At 52.6% G+C, this 23343-nt stretch overlaps 1 protein-coding gene across 1 annotated transcript in view; it reads left to right on the top strand.

The window, feature by feature from the left end:
* The window catches only part of SH3RF3 (SH3 domain containing ring finger 3), a 156122-nt gene that overhangs the window by 57870 nt on the left and 74909 nt on the right, over positions 1 to 23343 (top strand). Inside the window, exon 2 of the mRNA XM_040224187.1 lies at positions 19006 to 19260. Within this exon, the coding sequence (XP_040080121.1) occupies positions 19006 to 19260 (255 nt within the window). The remainder of the gene's footprint in view (positions 1 to 19005; positions 19261 to 23343) is intronic.

Below are 23343 nucleotides of genomic sequence, written 5' to 3'. Positions count from 1 at the left end.
GAGCACCTGGGCCCATGGGGTGGAGCCCCGAGGCAGAAGGTGGCAGGCCTGAGCTGGTACCTGAAGGTGGGCGGAGGCAGCGGCAACCTAGGTGAGTAGCCAGGGGACCATGAGGAGGGGCCACGTGTGTCATGCAGCCTGTTTAAGAAAGCAGGACTTAAAATACTGTTTAGAAGAATGTGCTTTTCCTGAAATGATTAAATTGATAAATCCTCAGTTATCTTCTAGAGGCTCAGGATTTCAATAACGATGCTTGGGTGTAACCAGGAGGGCAGGGACATGGTGCCCAGAGTCAGTGGGCCACCGGTGGCCTGAATCTCAGCCTTTCCTCGCTGCTGGCATGCAGACTGCCACTACTGGAACAGAACAGTTAACTTCTTCACTCTCATCACCCCAGCCCCGGGGAAGTGTCTGTATCCTAATTTGCACGCGTCTGTCACTCTGCATCATCCTTATGGTTGTGTATACATTTGTCAGTTTCTTTAGATGCATAAGACAAACCTGCTCCTTCATGAATCATTTCATAAGTCTTTTTTTTTTTCCTTTACTTAGGTGTGCTGGATCTTAATGGTGGCACATGGGATGGGATCGTCAGTCTTCATTGCAGCACTCAGAATCTTTAGCTGTGGCTTGTGAACTCTTAGTTGCAACGTGTGGGATCTAGTTCCCTGACCGGGGATCGAATCTGAGCCCCCTGCATTGGAAGCACAGAGTGTTAGTCTCTGGACCACCAGGGAAGTCCCTAATGACTCTTCTTAAAGGGACTACTCTCCATCAGTAAGAAACATCTTACTCTGTAAATTCCTTCACCACTCTGATTTTATTTAATGTAGGCTTTAACTATCCTGGGCTTCCCTGGTGGCTCAGATGGTAGAGAATCTGGCTGCAATGCAGGAGACACGGGTTCAGGCCCTGGGTTGGGAAGATCCCCTGGAGAAGGGAATGGCAACCCACTCCAGTATTCTTGCTTAGGAAATCCCATGAACAGAGGAGCCTGGCAGGCTACAATCCATGGGGTTGCAAAGAGGTTCTGGCCTCAACTTTTGTCACTGAGTAGGAAGCTGGATGGCATATGTGTACTCGATGGGCCATCACAGACCCGCGTAGGCAGGATGTTCCCAGAGCCTCCCCATGGCTGGAAGGCTCCCAGGAACCCTCAGCCATAGCCCCCCAACACTCAGTGCTCACCCCAGGCTGTGCGTCCAGCAGGGCAAGGCCAGCCATGCACGGAAAACGGCTGCTGGGCTGGATGGTGAGAACACAGTGTGGCCTCAGCAGAAAGACGACAGGCTGCAGCTTCTGCTGGTCTGTGTTGTTGGCAAGCGGCTGTGTTTTTCAACTTGCTTTCTGGGGCGTCCTGTTGAAGGTGAGCCCCACCACGTGTCGAGCACTGCACTGTCTTCGTGACAAGGTGGCGAGTGTAAAGGCTCCTGGGTCCAGCCGCAACCTGGGCCTCCTGTCCAGTGCCACCCATCCAGCCCCAATGCCCTTTATCCCTGCCTGGCTCTTGTGGGACAGTAATGCCTGTCTACCTATGCCTTCATCATTCGGAGGAAACAGGGAGCTTTCAAGATGTGTTGGGTGGTTTTTAGGTCTGAGATTAGGTTTCATGCAGGTATATCAGGATTTTTCCATCCAAATTGCAAAATTTCTGGTATTTAGGGATTTGGAGCTTTTGAAGGAAAGAGAGGGCAAAGTGGGTGAAGGCCACTCTGAGGTGAAGGCACTCTGAGGGCCAGCAGGAGGTTGACCTGGGGGTTGTGTGGGCTTCTGCCCAGCAGCCAGTCTGCTCTTGGTGCTGCGGGGCCTCTGATGTGGGAAGGATGACAGACAGAGGAGGCTGAGGCTTACTCCACCCAGTTGATGCTGGGAAATGGTGCTTGGTGGCTGGTGGCCCTTCAAGCTGGCTGGGGGCTCAATGGGTTGGGGGTCCCTCCTCTAGATACTGGCTTCCTGCCCAGCACAGGTGAGCCAGTAGGCATGTGTATCCCTGTGCCCATGGCTGCTCAGCACAGGTGAGCCAGTAGGCATGTGTATCCCTGTGCCCATGGCTGCTCAGTCCATGCCTTTATACAGTCCATGACATGAAGAGAGCTTGTCACACATATAGGAGTTCTATTACTTTAAAAAAAAAAAATAGGCTTTACTTTTTGAGCAGTTTTAGGTTCACAGCAAAATGGAGAGGAAGGTACAGAGTTCCCATATGCCCTGCCCCCACCTGCACAGCCCCCACCCCCCCCAACCCCCGATGGTACATTTCTTACAGGTGACGAGCCTATGTTATCATCACCCAGAGTCCACAGGCCACATGGGCAGTGATGGGCATGCTTGGGGTTGCATCATCTGCAGGTTTTGACAAATGTATAAGGACCTATTGGAGGAGGAAATGGCAACCCACTCCAGTATTCTTGCCTGGGAAATCCCATGGACAGAGGAGCCTGGTGGACTACAGTTCATGGGGCCGCAAAGAGTTGGCCATGACTTAGCGACCAAATGACGAAGACAAGGACCTATGCCTGCTGTTAGCATGTCACACAGAGAAGTTTCACTGCCCCCAAGATCCCCTGCTTGTCTTTCCAAGTCTAGAAGTTCCCCACTCCGCAAAGCCCTCTTAACCCTTTGTCTCGGTCCTGGCTTCAAGAAGACACTGAGGGCAGCCTTGTGTGGCATCTGGTGAGGATGGGAAGGACGTGGCCGGGAGCCCTGGGTGCATCTGGGGTAAGGGTGACTGACGTCCTAATGGCATTGGTCCTGCTGGGCCTGCCCACGTGGCTGTCTCTGGGAGGCATGGAGGGGTCAAGAGGCGAGGTGCTTCCCATCCCTGTGTGACCACCTATGGCCCCTCCGCTGGAGAGCAGGGCCCAGGCTCTGGCTCTTTCCTCAGCCCCCCGAGGCAGCTCAAGGCCAGGTGAGCACGAGGAGCCGGGGGCTCTTCCCTGCAAAGAACAGGAAGAATTCAGCTATCTCGGATCCCCCTGGGTTTCCTAATCCAAGGTCAGTTTCCACGGTCAAGAGGAGGCTCTCTCCTGTGGGATCTACGCTTGTCCTCTGGGGCCACCAAGACTCCCGCCAGCCTGAGCTGAACCTCCTAGCCCTCAGCTTTGAGGTCATCAGGACCCATGTCAAAATTTCACTCTTCATCACACAGGACTCAGAACCATTGTCTGTGTGAAATCCCCATGAAGTGTCCATGTGGAGGCAGGTGCTTCTGGTGGTGAGCCGCCTCCTACGTGCAGACAGACCACTTCTGGAGAAAATCACAGTGCCCGGGCTTGTGTGCCCAATGGGCGTGGACTATGGCCAGACCAGACTTGGACCCCTACACTGCTCCATCATCTGTGGGACCCTGTACAACTTCCATAAGCTTTCTGAGCCACAAACCTGTGAACCAAGGATAATGTTGCATCTTGCAGGGTTTTAACCAGGACCAGACAGACGTATGTAAGGCATCATCAGAGGTTGTTCACAGGTGCTCAGAACACGGCTGTGGGTACCAACCAGCTTCAGCGGGGAGAGCCGTGTCACTGCCGACAAGCATTAGTCAAAAGTCACAGAAATGTGGCCATGAGGGAAGGCCGGGAGCCCGTCTATCAAGGCCTGCTGCTCTGTGCCAGCCCTGAGATGATGCAGGCAGTAAAGGAGCAAGCCTCACACCCCCCGACTCACTTTTAATTAGGCTGTTCTCATCAAAACGCCGCTCCTTCACTCTCTTGCCACTTCATTTAGAAAATTGGTGGAGCAAGTGTGGCATGCAGATTGCCTCTCCCTCTGAACATCCTTCACTACCAACGCCGCCGCGGACTGGAAGCATTTGAAGTGGAAATGAGTGGAGTCAGGACACAGAGTTGTTGATTCCTGATTATCTGCTTGTAGTATTTTAAAAATTAGATTGTGCTTTGTTTCCATTTAACAAAGGAAGGAAAGTGTGTCAGTGGCGTTTTTATTAAAATAGAAGTTTGACAAACGCTCTTCAGTGGCTTGATGGATTACAAGAGATGAGACACACCCACAGAGGATAAAATTTTGCCAGATTAGGAGTCCTGTCTGAATACAGCTGTCTGGTGGTGGCAGCGACCTGGTAAACGTGAATGAACGACAGCAGTGTCAGATTGGTCCCTGCGGGCAGCTTGAGGAAAGGCAGATTTCAGAGCAGAGAGGATGAGGGTCTCCCTCTAACTGCCAGGATGAACACGGGAGATGTGAAAGCAGGGGCTTGTCTGCATCTGACGTCAGAGGCTGGCCATGAGAAAACCAAAATCCTGCCCAGATTCCAATGAGCACCCACCACCTCCATAGCCCAACATAGCTGGGACTTCAGGCCACTATGGAGTGGAAGCTGGGGTCACTTCCTCCAAGTCTGAGCTCGGAAAGTCGTCATTCAAAGCCAAGGCAAAAACCGCGTTTCACGGAGTGGATGGCTCTTAAAAAGGCACCTTGACAACTGGAAGGCACAGCAAGGCAAGAGGATGGGCGAGAAAGAAGGAAGGGACTGAATAGGGTGGGGGACAGACAAACAGGATACCTGGCACAGCTTCTAACAGCCTGGAACCCCCAAGCAAGTAAAGCCACTGTGCATGAGGGCAGCCAGGCCAAGAGGAGGCCAAGCCACGCCTGAGAACTGCCTCCCAGGACAGCCTGGCAGGAAGGCTGGCAGGAGCCCAGGGCACGGAGCGAAGAGTTGAGCCGAAGTCAGCCAGGAACACCGTGAGTCTTGAGGAAGCTTGCATTTCTAAATAAGGCTGTGAGTAATTTCATGGTGGGGCCTGCACAGCAATGTGTGTGCTGGCTCTTGAGAGCTACAGCAAGGCTGGATTTGCTGAATGAGTGAATCTGCAGTGGCCTCCGGTCAGGTGTGAAAGGACATTCCAGGGCAGAAATCACACTTAAAAGGTGCAGCAACCGAGCACAAAGAGTGCCCAGGGACGTGATCTCCAGTTCATTAAGCGATGGACTGTCAGCTCAATCCTTGGTTTTCAGCAGAGAAGAATGCAAATGAGGACCCTCTCCACCTGGGCAGTTAATCTTGCGCGGTCTATGTGCTCACCACATTGAGATCTGGGTTGACAGCTTTATTGCCATCAGTTAAAAGTTCCACGCTCAGGCCTTGTAATGTTCAGATGAGGCCAAGAGGTGGCGCTTCCCTGGCTCAATGAGGATTTAATGAGTAGACAGACTCATAGGAAAGCCCAGTGTGGGATGTGCTGCCTGGCTGTCAGGGCTGCACAGGGGCCTCTTCTACTGTCTGTGTCTGTCTGACCCCAGGCAGTCTCATCGAAACGTCAGCAGAGATGGGGGCTCCCAGTCGCTTTGCGGCTTCTATTCTGCCCATGTGCTGGGCTCCCAGCTGAGCTCCCCAGAGAGGGCTTGGCCCCTGTGGACGAGGCATGGGACGAAGAGGGCCTGTACTTCTGAGGGGCATCCGGACTCTGGTTCATCGGGTCTTGGTCTGGAGGTCGTCAGGTGTTCAGTCCAGGCTGACACAGGGGCAGGTCCCCGTCAGGCCAGTCATACCAGAGAGAATGCCCTGAAGAAGAGGCTGGGAGACTCCAACTCCAGGCTCTGTGCGTGCTCCATGAATGGCGATACATGGGCACACACCCACGTGGGCTCACAGAGCACACACCATCCCAAGGAGTGTTCCGTGAGATTTAAAGGAACAACCACAGTGGTTATCTGCTAGTCGTCTGTGGCGCCCCCACCCCCAGGAGGAATATAAGTGGAAGTGGGAGGGGCATGAGATAAGCCCCCAACACAGCAGTGTCCGGCGTGACCCAACCTGGATGGCAAGGCTGCCTGCACGTGCCCTCCTGCAGTGGCGGGACTGTCCAGACACTGTTCTAGACTGCCGGCCAGCCTGGCTTGCAGATGTCCAAGCTTGTTGTCAGTGTAGGTCCCCAAAGGGCTCAGAGGGTTCACCTTTCAGTTTCTGAGTTTCCATTTTTATCTTTTTAAGTGGTTTTTAGTATAGTCACAAAGTTGTGCAACCAGCGCACTGATCCCAGAGCATTTTCATCACCCCAGAAAGGAACCCCACACCCTGTAGCAATCCCTCCCTCTCCTCTGGTCCCCTCCTGTCCCCCAGCCCTGGGGCCACTCAGCTGCTTCCCGTCTCTATGGATTAGCCTATTCTCACCACTCTATATAAATGGGATTAGTATATGGCCTTTTGTGTTTGACTTCTTTCCCTTAGCATCACATTTTCAGAGTTTTGTCATGCCTGTCACACGTGTCAGCACCCCTTTCTTTGTACGGCCGAGTAGTAACACGTCACATAGAGAGGCTCACTGGTTCTCGCTGATGCCTGTCAGCCTGTGAACACTTGGGCTGCCATCACCTCGTGATAGCTGTGGTGAGTCCTGCCATGAATGTTCTTGTCCGGATTGTGTGTGGACGAGTGTCCTCGTTGATCTAGGAGCAGAATTGCTGGATAGCATGGTAACTGTTGAATCTTTTGAGGAGCTGCCTGATGGTTGCTCCGAGTTACCAAAGCATTTTTCATTCCTGCCTACAAACTACAAGTGTTCTGTTTCTCAACCTTCGTGCCAACAGCCATCAAGGTCTCTTTATGGTTATAGCCCTCCTTGTGGGTGCGAAGTGGTTTCAGTTTATCTTTTAGATTTTAAAATAATGATGAAGTTTGTGGCCCACCACTTACCTTGGAAGGAAAACCATGCTGATGGTCTGTGAACTAATATTTATAAATTATGTTCTTTAACGGTCATGCTTTGAGAAGGCAAAGCTGACCTTTATTCTGAGCTCCCTGATGGAAGCTGTGGACACCTCCTGGTGGTAAAGGAGATGCTGAGGACAGGACAGATGTGCAGACACCAGAATCCGTTTCTAGTCCTATCACATCTTCTTTCCCACGGCCCAGTGAGCTTGAACTCCACCCATTCTCCAGCACATGTGCTGATGTATCTTCTCCTGGAAGCAGCAGGACAGACGTCGCCTCCCCAGGTCCTCTGTGTCCCCAGTTCTAAGTGACATGATGGTTCATACAGGAACATACGATACTCAACTGTGCAAGGAAAGTCCATCTTGGGACAGGCCTTGGCTTGTGTTAAGAAACTTTTCAAAACTTGTGTGTGGTTTTGTTTTTGCTGGAGGTTGACAAAGGGTGTGATGCCTCTCAGTGGGCCCTAGAGGTCAGTGTGGGGGCCACTCAGCTGGCCACGTGTCCTTATGTGGCCCAGAAGCAGCACTTAGTCTGACCTTCAGTACAGAGCAGTGCTGGCACCACCCAAGTGGGTGGGTCAGTCTCCACAGAGCAAGACAAGAAGTCATAGCATCTCTGGACTGAGGTGGACATCAGGGACCCCTGCCCTGCTTAGTTCCTTGGTACTTTCCCCCCACCCCCAGTGGCTCAGTCTCTTTAACTGCAGCCCCCAGAGTGACTGTTTTCCGTCTGCCTGGACCCCAGACAGCGAGGAGCTCACCACCTCCAGGCAGCCTGTTCTCTTCTCAGCTCTCCTCTCTTCTCAGCTGGAAGGTTCTTTATTCTGTGACCTCCCAGTCTGCTGCCCAGGAACACCCCCCGGCAGTCTGGGCTTCAGCCTGTGGCCACTTGTGGCTCAGTCTTCCATGGCGGCACTTTAATGAAAACAGCTAACTTAAAAACAGCCATTACCGCCCCCTCCTTGACCGAGTGTCCAGGCAGCCCCCCATTCTTCCAGCGACCCCAGGCCTGCAGCCATGTGTGGGGCCTGCAATTATCATGGACACCTCTCCTGATCCCAACAGGAGCTTCTTAGGCCTTCATTCCAAACCACTCCTGATGAAAAGCTCAGAGGGTTAAAAGCGTGTGCAGTGCTTAGGTTCTGATGAAAGTCTGTAAGCTTTGTTTCTAGCAGCATTTTTGTTGGGAGATGCATTGTACACAAGAGGGGGTTCATGTGTGCAGTTGACAGAGTGAGAGTGGGACAGGTGGGGATGTTTCCACACAACCAGACGCACGGGACCTGAGGCCCTGCCATCCTTCCTTCGTTCCCTTTGGGTGAAGCCACACAAGGATGCGGACATGGATGCACGTGTCCACCAGGTCTGGGTGGTTGATCGGACACGTTCTGTGCTCAGAACCACTGTGGTTTCTCCATGACCTTCTCCTGCTCATCAAGGATTCGCCATGTCCTCATGTGAGGCATCCAGCATTCCCACCGGAGAGTGTCCATGACGGAAAAGTCAGAATTTTCCCGCTAAAAGCCCAGGGGCATTCCCTGCCCATGAGGAAGTGTGTTCTTGCATGTGATCCCTGGGCTGTGCTCTTGGGCCTGCACACAAGGCTCTCACCAGCCATGTAGACAGACACTAGTTTTTATACCCTTACTTGATATCATCAGACTTTTCAATATTTGCCAACCTGGTGGGTTGGAATGGCATCATGTGTGCCTTGATTTTCAGGTCTCTGATGACCAGTGACCAGTGCACTCATGGACCATTCATGTCTGTCTTTTATTCAATGCCTGTTGGAATTTCTTGCTTTTGCCTTGAAAACAAGCAGACAGTGTTCATTTCTGGTTACTGCCACTGTTCTCATTGGTTTGGACACTCTGATGGTTCTAATCCATCCCAGTGAAGTAGTTGCTAATAGGGTGATGCCTGCCTCCTAGGTGAGGCAACCGAGGGCCAGGTGGAGTGTCTTGCCCAATCCTGGAGGTGAGAGCAGGTCAGGGATGGCCCCTGACACTCTAACCACTGACTCATTTATATGTTCTGGGGACTACTGCTCAGTATCTTCTCCCAGCTTGTGGATCATCTTTTTCTTTTTTGGTGTCCTGTGATGAAGAGACATTTCCTTAGTGTTGTTGAACTGAACACATTTTATGGTCAGTATGTCTTGTGTCTGATTTGAAAAATCTTTTCCTACCTTAGATCCTTAGATTAGCTTCTAAAAGTTTCATAGTTTTGCTTTTCATGTTGAAGACTGTAATCTGACTGGAAATAATTTCATATGGTATGACGCAAAGGGCTATCTTTTCCCGTGTGGATGCTCCAATTTTGCCAACACCCTTTATTAGACGCCTGGCCTTCCCCTGCTGGCTGAGCACCCATGCTCAGGATCACGTCTCCCTGTGGGGTGCTGTTTCTGGGCTGACTCAGTCCCCTCTGCCTGTCTATCCCTAATTCCATTACGTTTTAATAATTGCTATACTGTCTTTAAAGTCTTGATGTCTAGTAGGAAAAGGAACTTCGCTGATCCACATGAATTTTGAATCAATTTGTCAGAATCCTGCTGGGATTTCCATTGGAAATGCATTTGAACCATGCATCAATTTAAGAGAAAATTATAGCTTTTCTAAATCCTCCTACTCAAAAACATAGTATTTCTTTCCATTAATTTCGATGATCTCTAAGGTCTTTCAATAAACTTTTATAATATTCTCCATAAAGGGAATGCATATTTTTTGTTAAATATGTTCCTAGTACCATTTATAATCCTGGAGAAGGGAATGGCAACCCACTCCACTATTCTTGCTTGGATAATCCCATGGACAGAGGAGGTGGTGGGCTACAGGCCATGGGGTTGCAAAGAGTCAGGCATGACTGAACAACTAACATACTGTAGTAGCAACAAAGATAGAAAGTGTTTTTAAAACTTATATACTCTGCTTGTTGAGTGTGTATAGAAAAACAACTGATGGTTGTGGTTATATTGGTGGCTGGATCCCATAACCCATCTTCAGGTGCTTGTGTGGTGTGTGGAGCTCAGCAAACAGAAAAAGAAAGTCATGTGAAAGCAAACAGTGTCCAGGAGTCTCTCTGGGGAACCTGCAGCTTTGGGTCTGATGGGTTCCTGGCCCACCAGTCATGGAACCAGGCACTGAGAAGGGGATGCCATAAGGTTCCTGGCCCTGAAGAAGTGTTTCTTTTCGTACAGATGAAGCAAGAGTTCAAAGGTTTTCAAGGCATGTGCGTGATGAGCTGCATGTCCCTGTACCAACTGTCTGTCTCCTCTCCGGCTGTGGGAGGTTCCCTGAGGGAAAGTGCAGGAACGCGTCCTGTGCCCGGCTTCGGTCACAGAGAATGTGTGTGATCGGCCTGCACTGCCAGGGGCGGGAAGAACGCTGCCTTTCCTCAATTTTGGTTTGATTTCAAATGTCATTGCAAACCTAAAGAGAAACGGCAAGCTCCTCCTTGCCCCCTCTCTTGCTCCATGTTGCCCCATCCTTACTTTTTCCTTTTTCTCATCTTAGAAAGCATATCTCAGAAGCATCAAGACTTTTATACTGTAGATTTTTCAAGTATGTAAGCTCCTTGTATTGTCGCTTCATCTTCCAGGAAGCAGGTGGGTGACAGGTGGAATAAGGTAGTACTTCCCGTCTGCACTGAGACATAAAACAGAGGCTGCCATCGCCAGCCCCACCAGGAGGGGTGTGTGTGTATGTGTGTGAGAGAGAGAGACCGACCCACCATGCACGGGCTCCGTGTGACGGGCTGGGAACCCTCTGGAAGGGTCCCTGAGCTGCTCACAACTGGTCACTAGCACCCTGGGCATATTTGTGATGGGAGCCCTAGAAACATGTGCCCAGCACAGGGGCTGCCAAGGGTAAGCTCATGGTCTAAGCCCAGGAGAAAGGCCAGGGATTTGGAATCTTCAGTGTCTGTGGTTGACTTTGAACCAAAATCTAAAGAGGATGCCTCAGCTTTTCTCTTGAGCACAGGAAGGTGAGAGAAGAAAAACTGAAAGGCCAGGCTGTGGGCACTGAAACACCAACCACCCCCAGTTCTGCCTTCTCCTCTTTCCTCTCTGCAGCCCACTTGCTTCATAAAGAAACCAATTTGAGTATGAGAAGAGGAATTCTCAAAGGCAAGGCCTTCTCAGACCCCTGCCTGTCATTCCTGCCTGGAGTGTGTCCCCCTAAGCTGCAGGCTTCAGGTCCCCCCATGGCCTCTCCCACCAACTTGATTTAAACTGTGAAGCCTCCACCCGCTGACTCTTGGACTCTCTTGCCTTGCTCTTTGTCCAGGGCTCTCTGTCTTCAGCATGCTGCGTGTATGGATGGCTCATTTTGTACATCTCTCCCGGCTTCTACAATGTGTGGCCCCTCAGGGCAGGAGCATTTTCTGTCCACTTTGTTTCTGATGTATCATTGTTGTTCAGTTGCTAAGTTGAGTGTGACTCTTTGTGACCCCATGGACTGCAGCAAACCAGGCTTCCCCGTCCTTCAGTATCTCCTAGAATTTGCCCAAACTCTTGTCCATTGAGTCGATGATACCATCAACCATCTCATCCTCTGTCGTCCCCTTCTCCTCCTGTCTTCAATCTTTCTCAGCATCAGGGTCTTTTCAAATGACTCAGTTCTTCTCATCAGGTGGCCAAAGTATTGGAGTTTCAGCTTCAACATCAATCCTTCCAATGAACATTCAGGATTGATTTCCTTTATGATGGACTGGTTGGATCTCCTTGCAGTCCAAGGGACTCTCATGAGTCTTCTCCAACACCACAGTTCAAAAGCATCAATTCTTCAGCGCTCAGCTTTCTTTATAGTCCAACTCTCACATCCATACATGACTACTGGAAAAACCATAGCTTTGACTAGATGGACCTTTGTCAGCAAAGTGATGCCTCTGCTTTTTAATATGCTGTCTAGGTTTGTCATAGCTTTTCTTCCAAGGAACAAGCATCATTTAATTTTATTACTTCAGTCACTGTCTGCAGTGATTTTGGAGCCCAAGAAAATAAAATCTGTCATAATAGCAGTTCCTAGAATGTGTTTGGCCCATGTTAGGTGGCCAGTGTACATGCAGCAGAGGACCAAATACTACTAACAGTTCTGAAGAGTCTTTTTTTAAGACTCTGGAAGGGGCTGCAGCTCCCCGGCTCTCCCTATGGCCTTGTGGTGATCTGGGCCTATGCAGGACTGGGGCTGAGCCCGTCCACACTGAGCCTCGGGGGCCTGCGAGCTGGTGGTGGGTCCAAGACGGTGACCTTCCCTCCAGCCGCAGTGAGAAGACAGTGCAGTCTGCTGTCCTCCGGGTGCTTTGGTTTGGCCCTGTAGTGGCTGAGGCTGACTGTAAGGGCAGCAGCGGAGGCTCTGTACCCAGAGGCCTATGGCCTGTAGCCCCCTCAGCCTGCCCGAGTCCTGCCTGCCCTGGCCTCTGTGCCTCTTTGGGCTGAGCCTGCTGTGTCCTTGGGCCCTGTCTTACAGGAGCTTATGCCCTTGGCCACTGAGGCCAGCCTTGTGGCAGATGCTGTGAAGGCCTAGCGTCTGGCCAGGGCTGCCTCCCTCTTGCCAATAGCTCAGCTCTGACCAAGGGCTGCCCCTCCAAGTTGCTTCATGCTGCCTCTGACCCTGTCTGCTCTCAGGGCTGTGTGGGAATGAGACAGAGCCTTCCCACCCCCGCGTGTGGGGCCCCAGGCTCCCCTCTGCTCAGAAGGCTTTGTGCCTTTAGTCATGCCAGGACACCTTGCTTAACTTCCCTGCTGCTCTGAGCAGGCTGGGCTGCCCATGGTGGGCAGGACTGGTGGGCAGGACCAGCTTTATCTGTCAGGCAGGAGGTGGGGGCATCAGCGTCTCTGCTGGGCAGGTCTCACAGACTGGGGTCCACAGGCAGCCGCTTGTTGCCTGTGTGGGTGGAGAGGCATACCACGCTCTTAAACTTACGCAGTATGTTAATCATGTTCTCACAAATGCATTGAAACATTTCTTGCCATGAGTGATAAATGATCTGCAACCACTGGGTTCCTCTGAGCTGTTCTGATGGGGAAATGAAGTCAAGCCAGGCCTCAGTGTGGCCTCTGACAGAAGGCAAGGGCGGCCTTTGCGCACCCACCTCTGCTATCTGCGTGGGGCTGGGCTGTGTGGCGGCCTGTGCCGTGGGAGGGGAGTGCAGCCGAGCCTGGCCGGGTGGGGCGGCCATTCTCCCACCGCCAGGTATGGCCCTGGCCCTGGGCAGACACCTTAGGGTCTGCCTACGTCCACTCTGAAATCACATGAGAGCATGAAGGCAAGAAGGGACTTCCCGTGGGCACAACAGCACACAGCTGGCTGGTTCTCCGGCACGTGGAGCACTTTTGGAGCAAAGCCAAGTCCCCCCGGAAGTCCCCCCTTTCCATCTTGTAGTGATGGTGCCAAATAACATCAAAAGATGAAATGTCTTGATCAGATTACCACCTAAGGTCTTTGTGTCCACAGAGCTCGCCCGTGTGTATGTCGCCTGTCATGTAATGTGGACAAGCTGAGAGGACACATCATGTCCTGCACAGCCAGGCCCTTAAACATACTGAGGCCCTGTCACCCCTGAGCCCTCCAGGGCCTGGGACCTGCTCTAACAGTGGTCTCCCTTCTGGTCTTTGGAGCTGGATTCCTAAGGCAACTGATTATTTTTTAACCTGGATATTTATAAATACCCTATTTTTCCCTTGCTGTTGTTGTTTAGTCACTAAGTTGTGTTCAACTGTTTGCAACCTCATGGACTGCAGCACATTAGGCCTCCCTGTCCTTTACCATCTCCCGGAGTTTGCTCAAACTCATGTCCATTGAGTCGGTGATGCCATCCAACCATCTCATCCTTTGTTGTCCCCTTCTCCTCCTGCCTTCAATCTTTCCCAGCATTAGGGTCTTTTCTAATGAGTCAGTTCTTCCCATCAGGTGGCCAAAGTATTGGAGCTTCAGCTTCAACATCAGTCCTTCTAAAGAATATTCAGGACTGATTTCCTTTAGGATTGACTGGTTTGATCTTGCAGTCCAAGGGACTCTTGGGAGTCTTCTCCAGCACCATCAGTTCTTTGGCGTTCAGCCTTGTTTATGATCCAGCTCTTTTTTGGTAGCATTGAAACAATGATGTTTTCTAAAGTATTTAAAATAAGGTGGTGTTAGTGAAGGCTAAAATAAGGGCCTGAAAGAAGCCATCTGCCTCTCATTCCTGAGAAGGGACAGAGCCAATGAGAAGCCTCTGCTTTCCTTCCTGTTGCCCAGATACCCAGACACCCTTTCATATGAGGCTGGAGATTTCATATGTGGCTGGAGATCCCAGCACAAAGCCCCTACCTCTAAAGCAGGCTCTGGTGAGTCACCTTCCCGCAGGATCCTGGGTGGAACGTGGGAACATATGACTGGCTGAGCATCCCTGGATTGAGGCCACAACAGACCTGGGGTTGTTGGGGAGTTTCAGGCAGCTAGCCCCTCATCTCCTAGGGGAGCACTGGGGCACACACCACCAAACAGACCCTCTAGGGGCTTGGTCATATGCTCATGCGGTAACCACTGTCCAGAATATGACTAGGAGCTTCTCAGAGTCAGTCTGCTGTTTGCTTGTTTTCAACAGCAGTCTGCTGTTCATTTGTTTGTGGACAAATGAACAATTCTCCAAACTGGATAAATGCAACACAAGTCTGGACCCTCCCAGCCTAATGGTCAACAATCCACCTTCCCTTTTCCTTCTGCACTAAACAGAGAATTGTCAGGGCCCCTCACCTCTCCAGTTTGGATGGTGGTTAAGAGAAGAGGGCTGGCCCCCTCTTACCAGCCTCACGACATCTAGGAGCTGATTTACCTCTTAGTTTTTCTCACTTGTCAAGTGGCAGTAGTGACTGATTCCTACTTTTCATGGTTCCTGTGAGCAGTAATCAAGTTGCCTGGCATGCATGGCTCAGGGTCTACAGCTAGATAAGTGGTCATGTTATCAGGAGCAGCGTGAGTGGCATGTATATGCTGGGCTCCAGAGGACAGTCTACCCCTCTGCCACCTCTGGGACCCAGACGCGTTACTGAACTTCACTGGGCTTTAGCTCCCTGTCTGCAAAGTGGCAATGACATAAGGCCAGCCTCATAGGGTTGATGTGAGTGTCTGGTGGGTGGAAAGGGGTGCAGCCCGACGCTCAGGAGGAAGGAGCCAGTCCTCACTGTGAAGGGGTGACAGTGACTGTGAGTCAGGATAGAGTGTCCCCTAGAATCAAAGGGGCCCTGAGCCAGTGCCCACAGAGATGCAGGAGGGAGAGGGGGTGTCACACAGGGTTCTACTTCTCTGGTATCACTTCTGTCGGATGCAGTTTAGAGCCAATGTGTGCAGGTGTCAGGCCGGCCGGTGTCCTCACTGTACTCTCTGACCTGTGTTCCTGCTGGAGAGCTGGGCTCCTTATTGGCCGTTTTCTGTGCTTAAAAGCATTTGCCTTTTCTAGGACAGCATCCAGGCTCCTGAAACACTTGTTTGCCTCAGTCAGCGGTCTGTGAGAATTTTTTTCGTAGAGGGTTCTCCATTAAGAGATAAGAAGCTCCTTATGTACCACCAGTTCTATCCTCTTCAGGTTCCTGGGGAATGTGGGAGGGTGGATTTGATGACCCGGTGTGTGAGCCAGGCCTGAGTGCAGAGCCTGCTCCCCACGTGCCTGGTGGGGCTTCTCCCCAGTGTAACAGGTGCCCTGCTCCCCTGGGGTGAGTAGAGTCTCATCTCTGACCTTGGCCGCACTCACCTTGACCTTCTACCTCACCTTTTCATACTTGTCAGAAGAGCTTGGGCTTTCCTTGGGAACTGCACATCACAGAGCACCCCTGCCCCTACAGAGGTGCGCGGGGAAGAAAAGTCCATGCCTGGAACCCAGTGTTTGCGCTGCAAACCTGGGGTTGTCCTCACTCCACCTGCCTGGGGACATGTTGTGCACTTGTCTTTAGTTGCAAGCTTTCATGACCTTCAGGGTAAGGGATGTTTCACTCCCCAGAGGCACAGAGCCTGCTTCAGGACCTGGTGTATCATGGTATCCTGTAAGTTCTTGGAGAAACAAGTGTCCAAACATGAAGAAGGAAATAACCATCAAAATAAAAGAGAGAAAGAAACAGCCAGGATCCAAAGGAAGCTTTTAATAAGAAAAAGAGAAGAAGGAGCTTAAATTTTAACCTACAATAAAAGTGAAACCCGAGAACCTCCCAGCTCTAGTGTGATATAGTGACAACTTCGTTACAGATGAAATTTGTAGACTAGGAGACAGGGATTTTCTGGTTAAATACATTAGTAACATGTGCCTTTTCAGGTAATTCTAAATCTGAGTGTCCATATTGGAAGGAAAGTGTGTGTGTGATGACCTCCATGGCGATGTTAAGCGCTTTGACTTGAAACTGCTTATGAGCAAAGAAATTGTAAGTCCCACCTCAGACCCAGGCAGAATACAGGCTAACCTGCTGCCGAGAAGATCTCAAAACACGGCAGCTCAATCAGGATAAAGTTTCCTTTTTTTCACGTGACATCCGGGCCCTGCTCCCCAACGTGAGGACCTGGTCCTTTCCTCACTTGCTTGGAGTGTCATCTTTGTGGAAAACGCTGCAAACCCCCCCACACACACCCCCAGGGAGGGAGGTGCTGGTTAAGTGTTGGGAGGCGAGGGACTAGAAATGGAATTTCCTCCTAAATGTCATTGCAAAACGCAGCTCGGCCCAGAACTGGCTCAGGTCCCTCTCACTTGCCTTCATTGACTGGAATTTTGGCGTATGGCCAGGGCTCCCCTCGAGCAGGGCTGAGAGGTGAAGTTCTTAAGTGGTGAGCTTGGCGCCAGTTGAAACTTGAAATATTCTTCCTGACAGGAGGAGCAGGTGGACTTGGGGGACAACTGGCCGTCACTGCTGCCTTCTGAGACCCTGAGACACTTGACTGGTTTGAGGCTGGGTGCTCCCCCCCGAGGCCCACCCGCTGTGCAGGGAACTCACCAGGGTGTGTCTCTCCCAGGAGGCAGGCCCTGTGTCTCCAGCTCCTAGCCCTTGCTTGGCCTGGCTCCTCTTTGAGTGACCACGGGGATTTCCAGTCATCCGGGCCCGGCCAGTGGTAACAAGGTTTAGAGCTGTGTGGACTCTTGACCTCCCATCCTGGGAGAAGTCCTTCCAGCCCAAGGCCCTTAACCCAACCATAGTCGGAAGATTGTCTTGGTGGCCCACAGGGCCAGCCATTTGGTAGGTGTTTTGAGCATGTGATCTGAACCAGGCCAGGGTCGGGCATGTAGCCTCGAATGTAGAAACAGGTGGTGCCCGTCCTGGGGGCCCCCACACTGGTAACACGTGCCCCCTGGGGAGCAGCGTGGAGGGAGAACCTGCGAGTCCTTGGAGTCTGAAGACTGAATGAGTTCTTTGTCCACACTCTTCACCCTGTCTTTCCGGGGGTTAGACAGTGAGACCTGGGTGTGGGAAGGTCTCTCGGGGGCCTTATGGGCAGCCGAGTGCAAGCAGTGCGTCTGCAAAGCTCACCTATGTGTCGATCCCGGCGAAGGCAGAGCTGGGGCTGCCGTGCCTGCGTGACATCCCGCAGCTCCTCCATGTCCGAGTCCTGAGCCGTGAGCCCGACGTCACCTGTCTTCATTATCGCGGACGCCCCACAGGGTGGCTGTGTTCATCGGTGTAGGCGCCCCAGCTGTGTGTCCCTCCCACTCCCCTTTCATCTTGTTTCCCGGGTGTCTTGAGCCTGTGGAGTGGAACTTGGCAGCAGTGTTCAACTCAGCCGTTCCTCCGATGGGTGCTTAGAGAGACAGGCTGCAGAGACCCCGCGGGCTTCCTCAGCTTGGGCCTGGGGCTGGTCTCTGGGGTCCTCTGGCTACTGCTGTGACATCTGCAGAGACTTTTCCTGGCCCTGCGTCCACCTGGCAGGACCTCATCATGGACTCATTAGTTCATCTCATCAAGCATGAGAGGGTGAGAGGCTGGGGGTGCAAGACCCACCAGCTCCAAGCATTGCCGGGGGGAGAGGCTCAGGTTCCCACAGCAGCTGCCCCCTAGCACCATCTGACTTCTTTTCTTCACCCCCAGGAGTGCACCTCCCCCTCCCCACCAGGAAGCTCAAGGTGGCCCCTCCTCTCAGTTCTTCAGGAGATGCTGGTCTTGGCAGTCTGAGGGGCGGGAAGGGATTAGTGAGGTGGGTGTCTGCCTGTCTCCCAGTCCTGCTCCCCTCATCTGCCTCCTCTTGCCACCTCCCGGTCCAAACAGCAGAGTGGCCACCTCAGCAGGTGTGGCTGGAGCTGGTAAGATTGTGTGCTTGCTCCCCACCCAGTACTCGGACCTCCAGATGGGCGTGACTGCCTGAGGCTGTGGCAGGAGCCCGAACCATCTGGTAGGCCCACTCCTGCCTCTGCTCCGGAGGCATCTGGCCTCTGTCTTTCCCTCCCTCAGAGGCTGGGACCCATGGGAACTGGCTACTGCAGAGAAGCAGGAGAGAAATTCAGGCGCCCTGGCCTTCACAAACCAGACCGGGGGTTAGTTGGCAGTTGCCCCAGGGGTGAGGTGTGGGGCTCAGTGGACCCATGTTACCCAAGAGCAGGGGGCCCGAGAGTGGCTCGAGGCCAGATGGCAGATCAGAAGGGCAGTGGGCTGGATGACCGTTGACAGGAGGACAGGGGCGCCCCATCACCTAAAAAGGACCTGCCTCAGGCTCTTTTGGATGAGGCCACCATGACCTCCAGAAGCCAGGGGCCATGGCAGGCAAGATGGGGAGTGGCAGGGCGGCCAGGACCCCTCATTAGCGCTCTCAGCCCTAGGAGTGCCTTTCCCCTACGTTGGCCTGGAGCCCGTGCCCCCAGGCCCTGCAGTGGTGATGTAGGAGGGTGCGAAACAGTCCAGCAAGTCTGTCCTTTCAGCTTGAAACCCCCCAGACACACGTTCTGAGTCACCGTCCTGTGGGATGGTGGTGGCCGGGAATGCAGAAGGGGGCGTTGCACCCAGGGGATGATCAGTCAGCAACAGGGTAGCAGGCAAAGCATTCATGGGCCAGAGCTTGGGTAGGGGCCCTATCCCTCTCAGAATCTGCATGAAGGTCTCCCAGCTCCTCCTCAGCATCCTTCCCGCTCAGTGTGTGACAGCCCTCAGGGAGGCCTGGGGCATATCTGGGGACCCTCTGCAGACCCCGTCCAGCAGGGTGTGGCCCGTATTTCTGGGATGAGTCTAGTTAGGCTGTTGTGCCAAGTGCTGTGCGTACCCGGTGGGCTGTGAGTACCCTGTATTCCTCAGAGGTATCCCCACTCCTGGGCTCTGAGACTTGGGGGCCCCATAGGTCAGGCACTGGCCAGGCAGCCGCTGAGTAACGCATGTTCTGTTTCCAGGGCCCTCCCCCACCACCTGCCGGCAAAGCCCTGCTCAACCTCGAGGGGACAGAGCCTGGGGAACTCAGGTGTGGCGAAGGGGATGCTGTCGTCCTGCAGCGCCGGAGTGACGAGCTCTGGTACCATGGCCTCCTGCCTGCCGGCTTCGTCCAGAGCGTGCGGCCGCTGCCCCCGGCCCCACCCCAGGGCAAAGCGCTCTATGATTTCGAGATGAAGGACAGAGACCAGGACAAAGACTGTCTGAGCTTCAGCAAGGTAAGATGGGTTCGAATGCAGCCTTCCCCCGACCACAGCCCCAGCCGGGAGCCTGGGTGAGCATGTGAATCCTGGCCCTGCTATGATGGAGACAGCAGTGGTTTCTTCTTACTGAGGGTCTGCCAGGTGGAAGAGGGGGCACCCAGCCCAACTGATAGGTGCTCTCTGATAGTGGGGGCAGGACCCTTGTTACCCAGGTCATGGGTGTGCAGGGCTCATGGGCCCTTGGAGGGAGCTTGCTGGGGAGACCTTGTCAGAGACCCCTATCAGATCCTGGAGTGGGAGCTGGGCCCAGAAACCAGCACGGCCTGGACCTTCTTGGAGGGTCTGGGGGTGGATGCGTGTGTTTGGGCCATATGAGGCTCCACTGAGACCTCGGGCAGGACCCAGTCAGTGGCAAACCAGCCATATTTCCTGTGTGCTTGTCCTGGGGACAACCTGGAATGCGAAGTCAAGTGGGCCTTAGGAAGCATCACTATGAACAAAGTTAGTGGAGGTGATGGAATTCCAGTTTAGCTATTTCAAATCCTAAAAGATAATGCTGTGAAAGTGTTGTACTCAACATGCCAGCAAATTTGGAAAACTCAGCAGTGGCCATAGGACTGGAAAAGGTCAGTTTTCATTCCAATCCCAAAGAAAGGCAATGCCAAAGAATGTTCAAACTACTGCACAATTGTACTCATCTCACATGCTAGTAAAGTAATGCTCAAAATTCTCCAAGCCAAGCTTCAACAGTACATGAACCATGAACTTCCAGATGTTCAAGCTGGATTTAGAAAAGGCAGAGGAACCAGAGACCAAATTGCCAACATCTGTTGGATCATCAAAAAACAAGAGTTCCAGAAAAACATTTATTTCTGCTTTATTGACTATGCCAAAGCCTTTGACTGTGTGGATCACAACAAACTGTGGAAAATTCTGAAAGAGATAGGAATACCAGACCACCTGACCTGCCTCCTGAGAAATCTGTATGCAGGTCAAGAAGCAACAGTTAGAACTGGACATGGAACAACAGACTGCTTCCAGATTAGGAAAGGAGTATGTCAAGGCTGTATATATTGTCACCCTGCTTATTTAACTTCTATGCAGAGTGCATCATGTGAAATGGCCAGCTGGATGAAGCACAAGCTGGAATCAAGATTGCCAGGAGAAATATCAATAACCGCAGATATGCAGATGACACCACCCTTATGGCAGAAAGCAAAGAGGAACTGAAGAGCCTCTTGATGAAAAGTGAAAGAGGAGAGTGGAAAAGTTGGCTTAAAACTCAACACTCGGAAATCTAAGATCATGGCATCTGGTCCCATCACTTCATGGCAAATAGATGTGGAGACAATGGAAACAGTGAGAGACTTTATTTTGGAGGGTTCAGAATCACTGCAGATGGTGACTGCAGCCGTGATATTAAAAGACACTCCTTGGAAGGAAAGTTATGACCATCCTAGACAGCGAAGTAAAAAGCAGAGACATTAATTTGTCAACAAACGTCCATCTAGTCAAAGTTAAGGTGTTTCCAGTAGTCATGTGTGGATGTGAAAGCCAGACTATAAAGAAAGCTGAGAGCCAAAGAATTGATGCTTTTGAACTGTGGTATTGGAGAAGACTCTTGAGAGTCCCTTGGACTGCAAGGAGATCCAACCACTCCATCCTAAAGGAGATCAGTTCTGGGTGTTCTTTGGAAGGACTGATGATGAAGCTGAAGCTCCAATACTTTGGCCACCTGATGCGAAGAACTGACTCATTAGAAAACACCCTAATGCTGGGAAAGATTGAAGGCAGGAGGAGAAGGGGACAACAGAGGATGAGATGGTTGGATGGCATCACTGCCTCAGTGGACATGAGTTTGAGCAAGCTTTGGGAGTTAGTGATGGACAGGGAAGCCTGGTGTGCTGCATTCCATGGGGTCGCAAAGAGTCGGACATGACTGAGTGACTGAACTGAACTGAACTGTCCTGGGGACCAAGTGAGACACGGAGGGGCCTGGCTTCCAGCCTCCCGGCCTTGGGGGTACAGTGTCAATGTGCAGAGGTAGCAGAGTCAGGGCTTGTGAACATCCCTGCTTCCTGGCTTCTTCACTTCATCCCAGTCCAGGGCTGGGAGGGCCAGAGCACCTGGACCTTGGAAACATCATCAATTTTTTGTTGATCTTCACAACTGCCTGCCAGGGTTCCTGGAAGCCTGTCTTTCTGATGTTGAAGCTGTTGCAGGAAGGAGGCCTCTTCCAGGATCTGAGAGTGGGCTCTTGTCTAATGCTCAGAAATGAATTGTCCAAGGTGATACATGTGCTGAAAAAGCACAAAACAGAACTGGGAAGGGCACTCAGGCAGAGAACAGCAGGACCCCAGGAGAGCCACTCTCCACGTGGCTCACAGTCTCTGGTTTTAAGGTTAATGGGGTTAGTTACCGGCTTGTTTCTGGCCAGTCATGTTGCTTGGCCTGTGTTTGGTCAGATTCAGGGTCCTTGCTGGTGGCGTGTGCCTGTCTCAGCCAAGATGGATTCCAGCACCAGGGTTCCTGGGAGGTTGCAGAGCTTATTATGGGCTGGTATCTTCTCCCAAATTCTTCCAGCTGGTGGTAACTTCTTGGTTCCAAGCTCCCTGTTGGTATCACCTATTGTAAGGTAACTAACGCAAGTGGTTACTATCATGCCCGGCCAGAGTGGACAGGTTCTGCCTGTGGAGGGGGTTTCCGGTAAGTCGGTATCTAGCAAAGCCACAGCTCTAAGAGGCTGCACAGACCTGCCCCTCTCCTGTGTCCTGTCCTGTGTCTCCTCCCCCAGTCTCTCCCTGCATGCAGTTGTAAACACAGAGCTAGGTTCCAGCTCACTGTGAGCCTCTGCTCTGCTCAGACCTGAGGCTCACTGTGAGCCTCTGCTCTGCTCAGACCTGAGCTTAGCTGTGGTGCTGAGCACTGTGCAAGGATATGAGTACCCCGTGTTCCACTTTGAGCAAAATTGGCCTGTTCTGTGCAGGTCATTCCATTGTTCAGCCCAAAGGTGAATGATCTCTTTTCATTCACGTTTAACTCTCTCCACTTCCCTTCCATCAGAGTGTTCGTTGTGATTGTCACCTGGCCCTGCAGCTTCCCTGAACACAGCATTAGGCTTCCCCCTCTGAGGCTGGAGCATGGGCTGCCAAGTGAGGTCAGGCAGCAGGGCCCCTGGTGCCCACTGCCCTCAAGCCCAGCTCCTCTGCCCAGCCTGCCCTGAGACCCCTGGGCCCTGGTGCTCTGTGCTGTAAGGATCAAGAGAGCCGCCCCTCGGGGGTTGCATTGAGCCCTTGTTAGAACATAGACCCATCACGGCTGACAGGGTCGGGGTGGGCCCTCCTCACAGCCTTCGTGGAGGAGGCTCCCTGAGTGGATAGCTGCGGTGTGGGAGCCGCCAGCGTCTCCTCCCCGTGAGAGAAGGGAGAGGCCTCCCCGTCCTCCTCCTCCATCACACGCTCCCTGTGCCAGCCTCTGCCTGGTACCCTCACCTCCGGGGGGAAGCCCAGAGCCTACTGGACAAAGGGCAGAGGGGCACCTGGCTGCTAACCAGCAAAACGTGCCGCGCCGAGCCCTGCTGGGAGCTGGGCTGCACCGACACGCCTGACGTCGGCTGGGGAGACAGGGCAGGAATCCAGGGCACAGTTCCTGAGAGTGACGGGCAGTGTGGGTCACCCAGGAGGTGTGCGGAGTGTCTGGTCAAGGCGGTGGGTAATGTGTGTGGTATTTCAAAAGAGGCATTAAAGCGTCTCGTGGAGAAGGTGCGAACTCGGGTCCCTGAGCCTCGCCTTGTGGTGTTGCTGCTGCCACTTTGCATCACGAGGGCCCTGGCACCTGGACTGTGCCATTGAGACAGGTGGTCCCCGCTCTTCCTGGGACTTTGAGCCCGGATTAGGGAGCAGAGGTGTGGGAGCTGGTGGGCCATGCATCCCTTGGGCTGCTCTTCCAGGACTTTCTTTCTCTTCAATCCATGGACTGACTTGGAGAGTTGGAGATGGCAGGGCATGCTTCCTGGTGAAGACCTTACTGTGGCCCTGCTGTGTTCCCCACCGTGTTCACATAGGCGTGTCACCAGCACCCACTCCACACCCCTTAAGT

The sequence above is a fragment of the Oryx dammah genome, unplaced genomic scaffold, assembly GCF_014754425.2.
Source record: "Oryx dammah isolate SB20612 unplaced genomic scaffold, SCBI_Odam_1.1 HiC_scaffold_25, whole genome shotgun sequence".
Lineage (NCBI taxonomy): Eukaryota > Metazoa > Chordata > Mammalia > Artiodactyla > Bovidae > Oryx > Oryx dammah.
The sequence above is the reverse complement of the archived record's forward strand: the minus strand, read 5'-3'. Positions and strand labels throughout refer to the sequence as shown.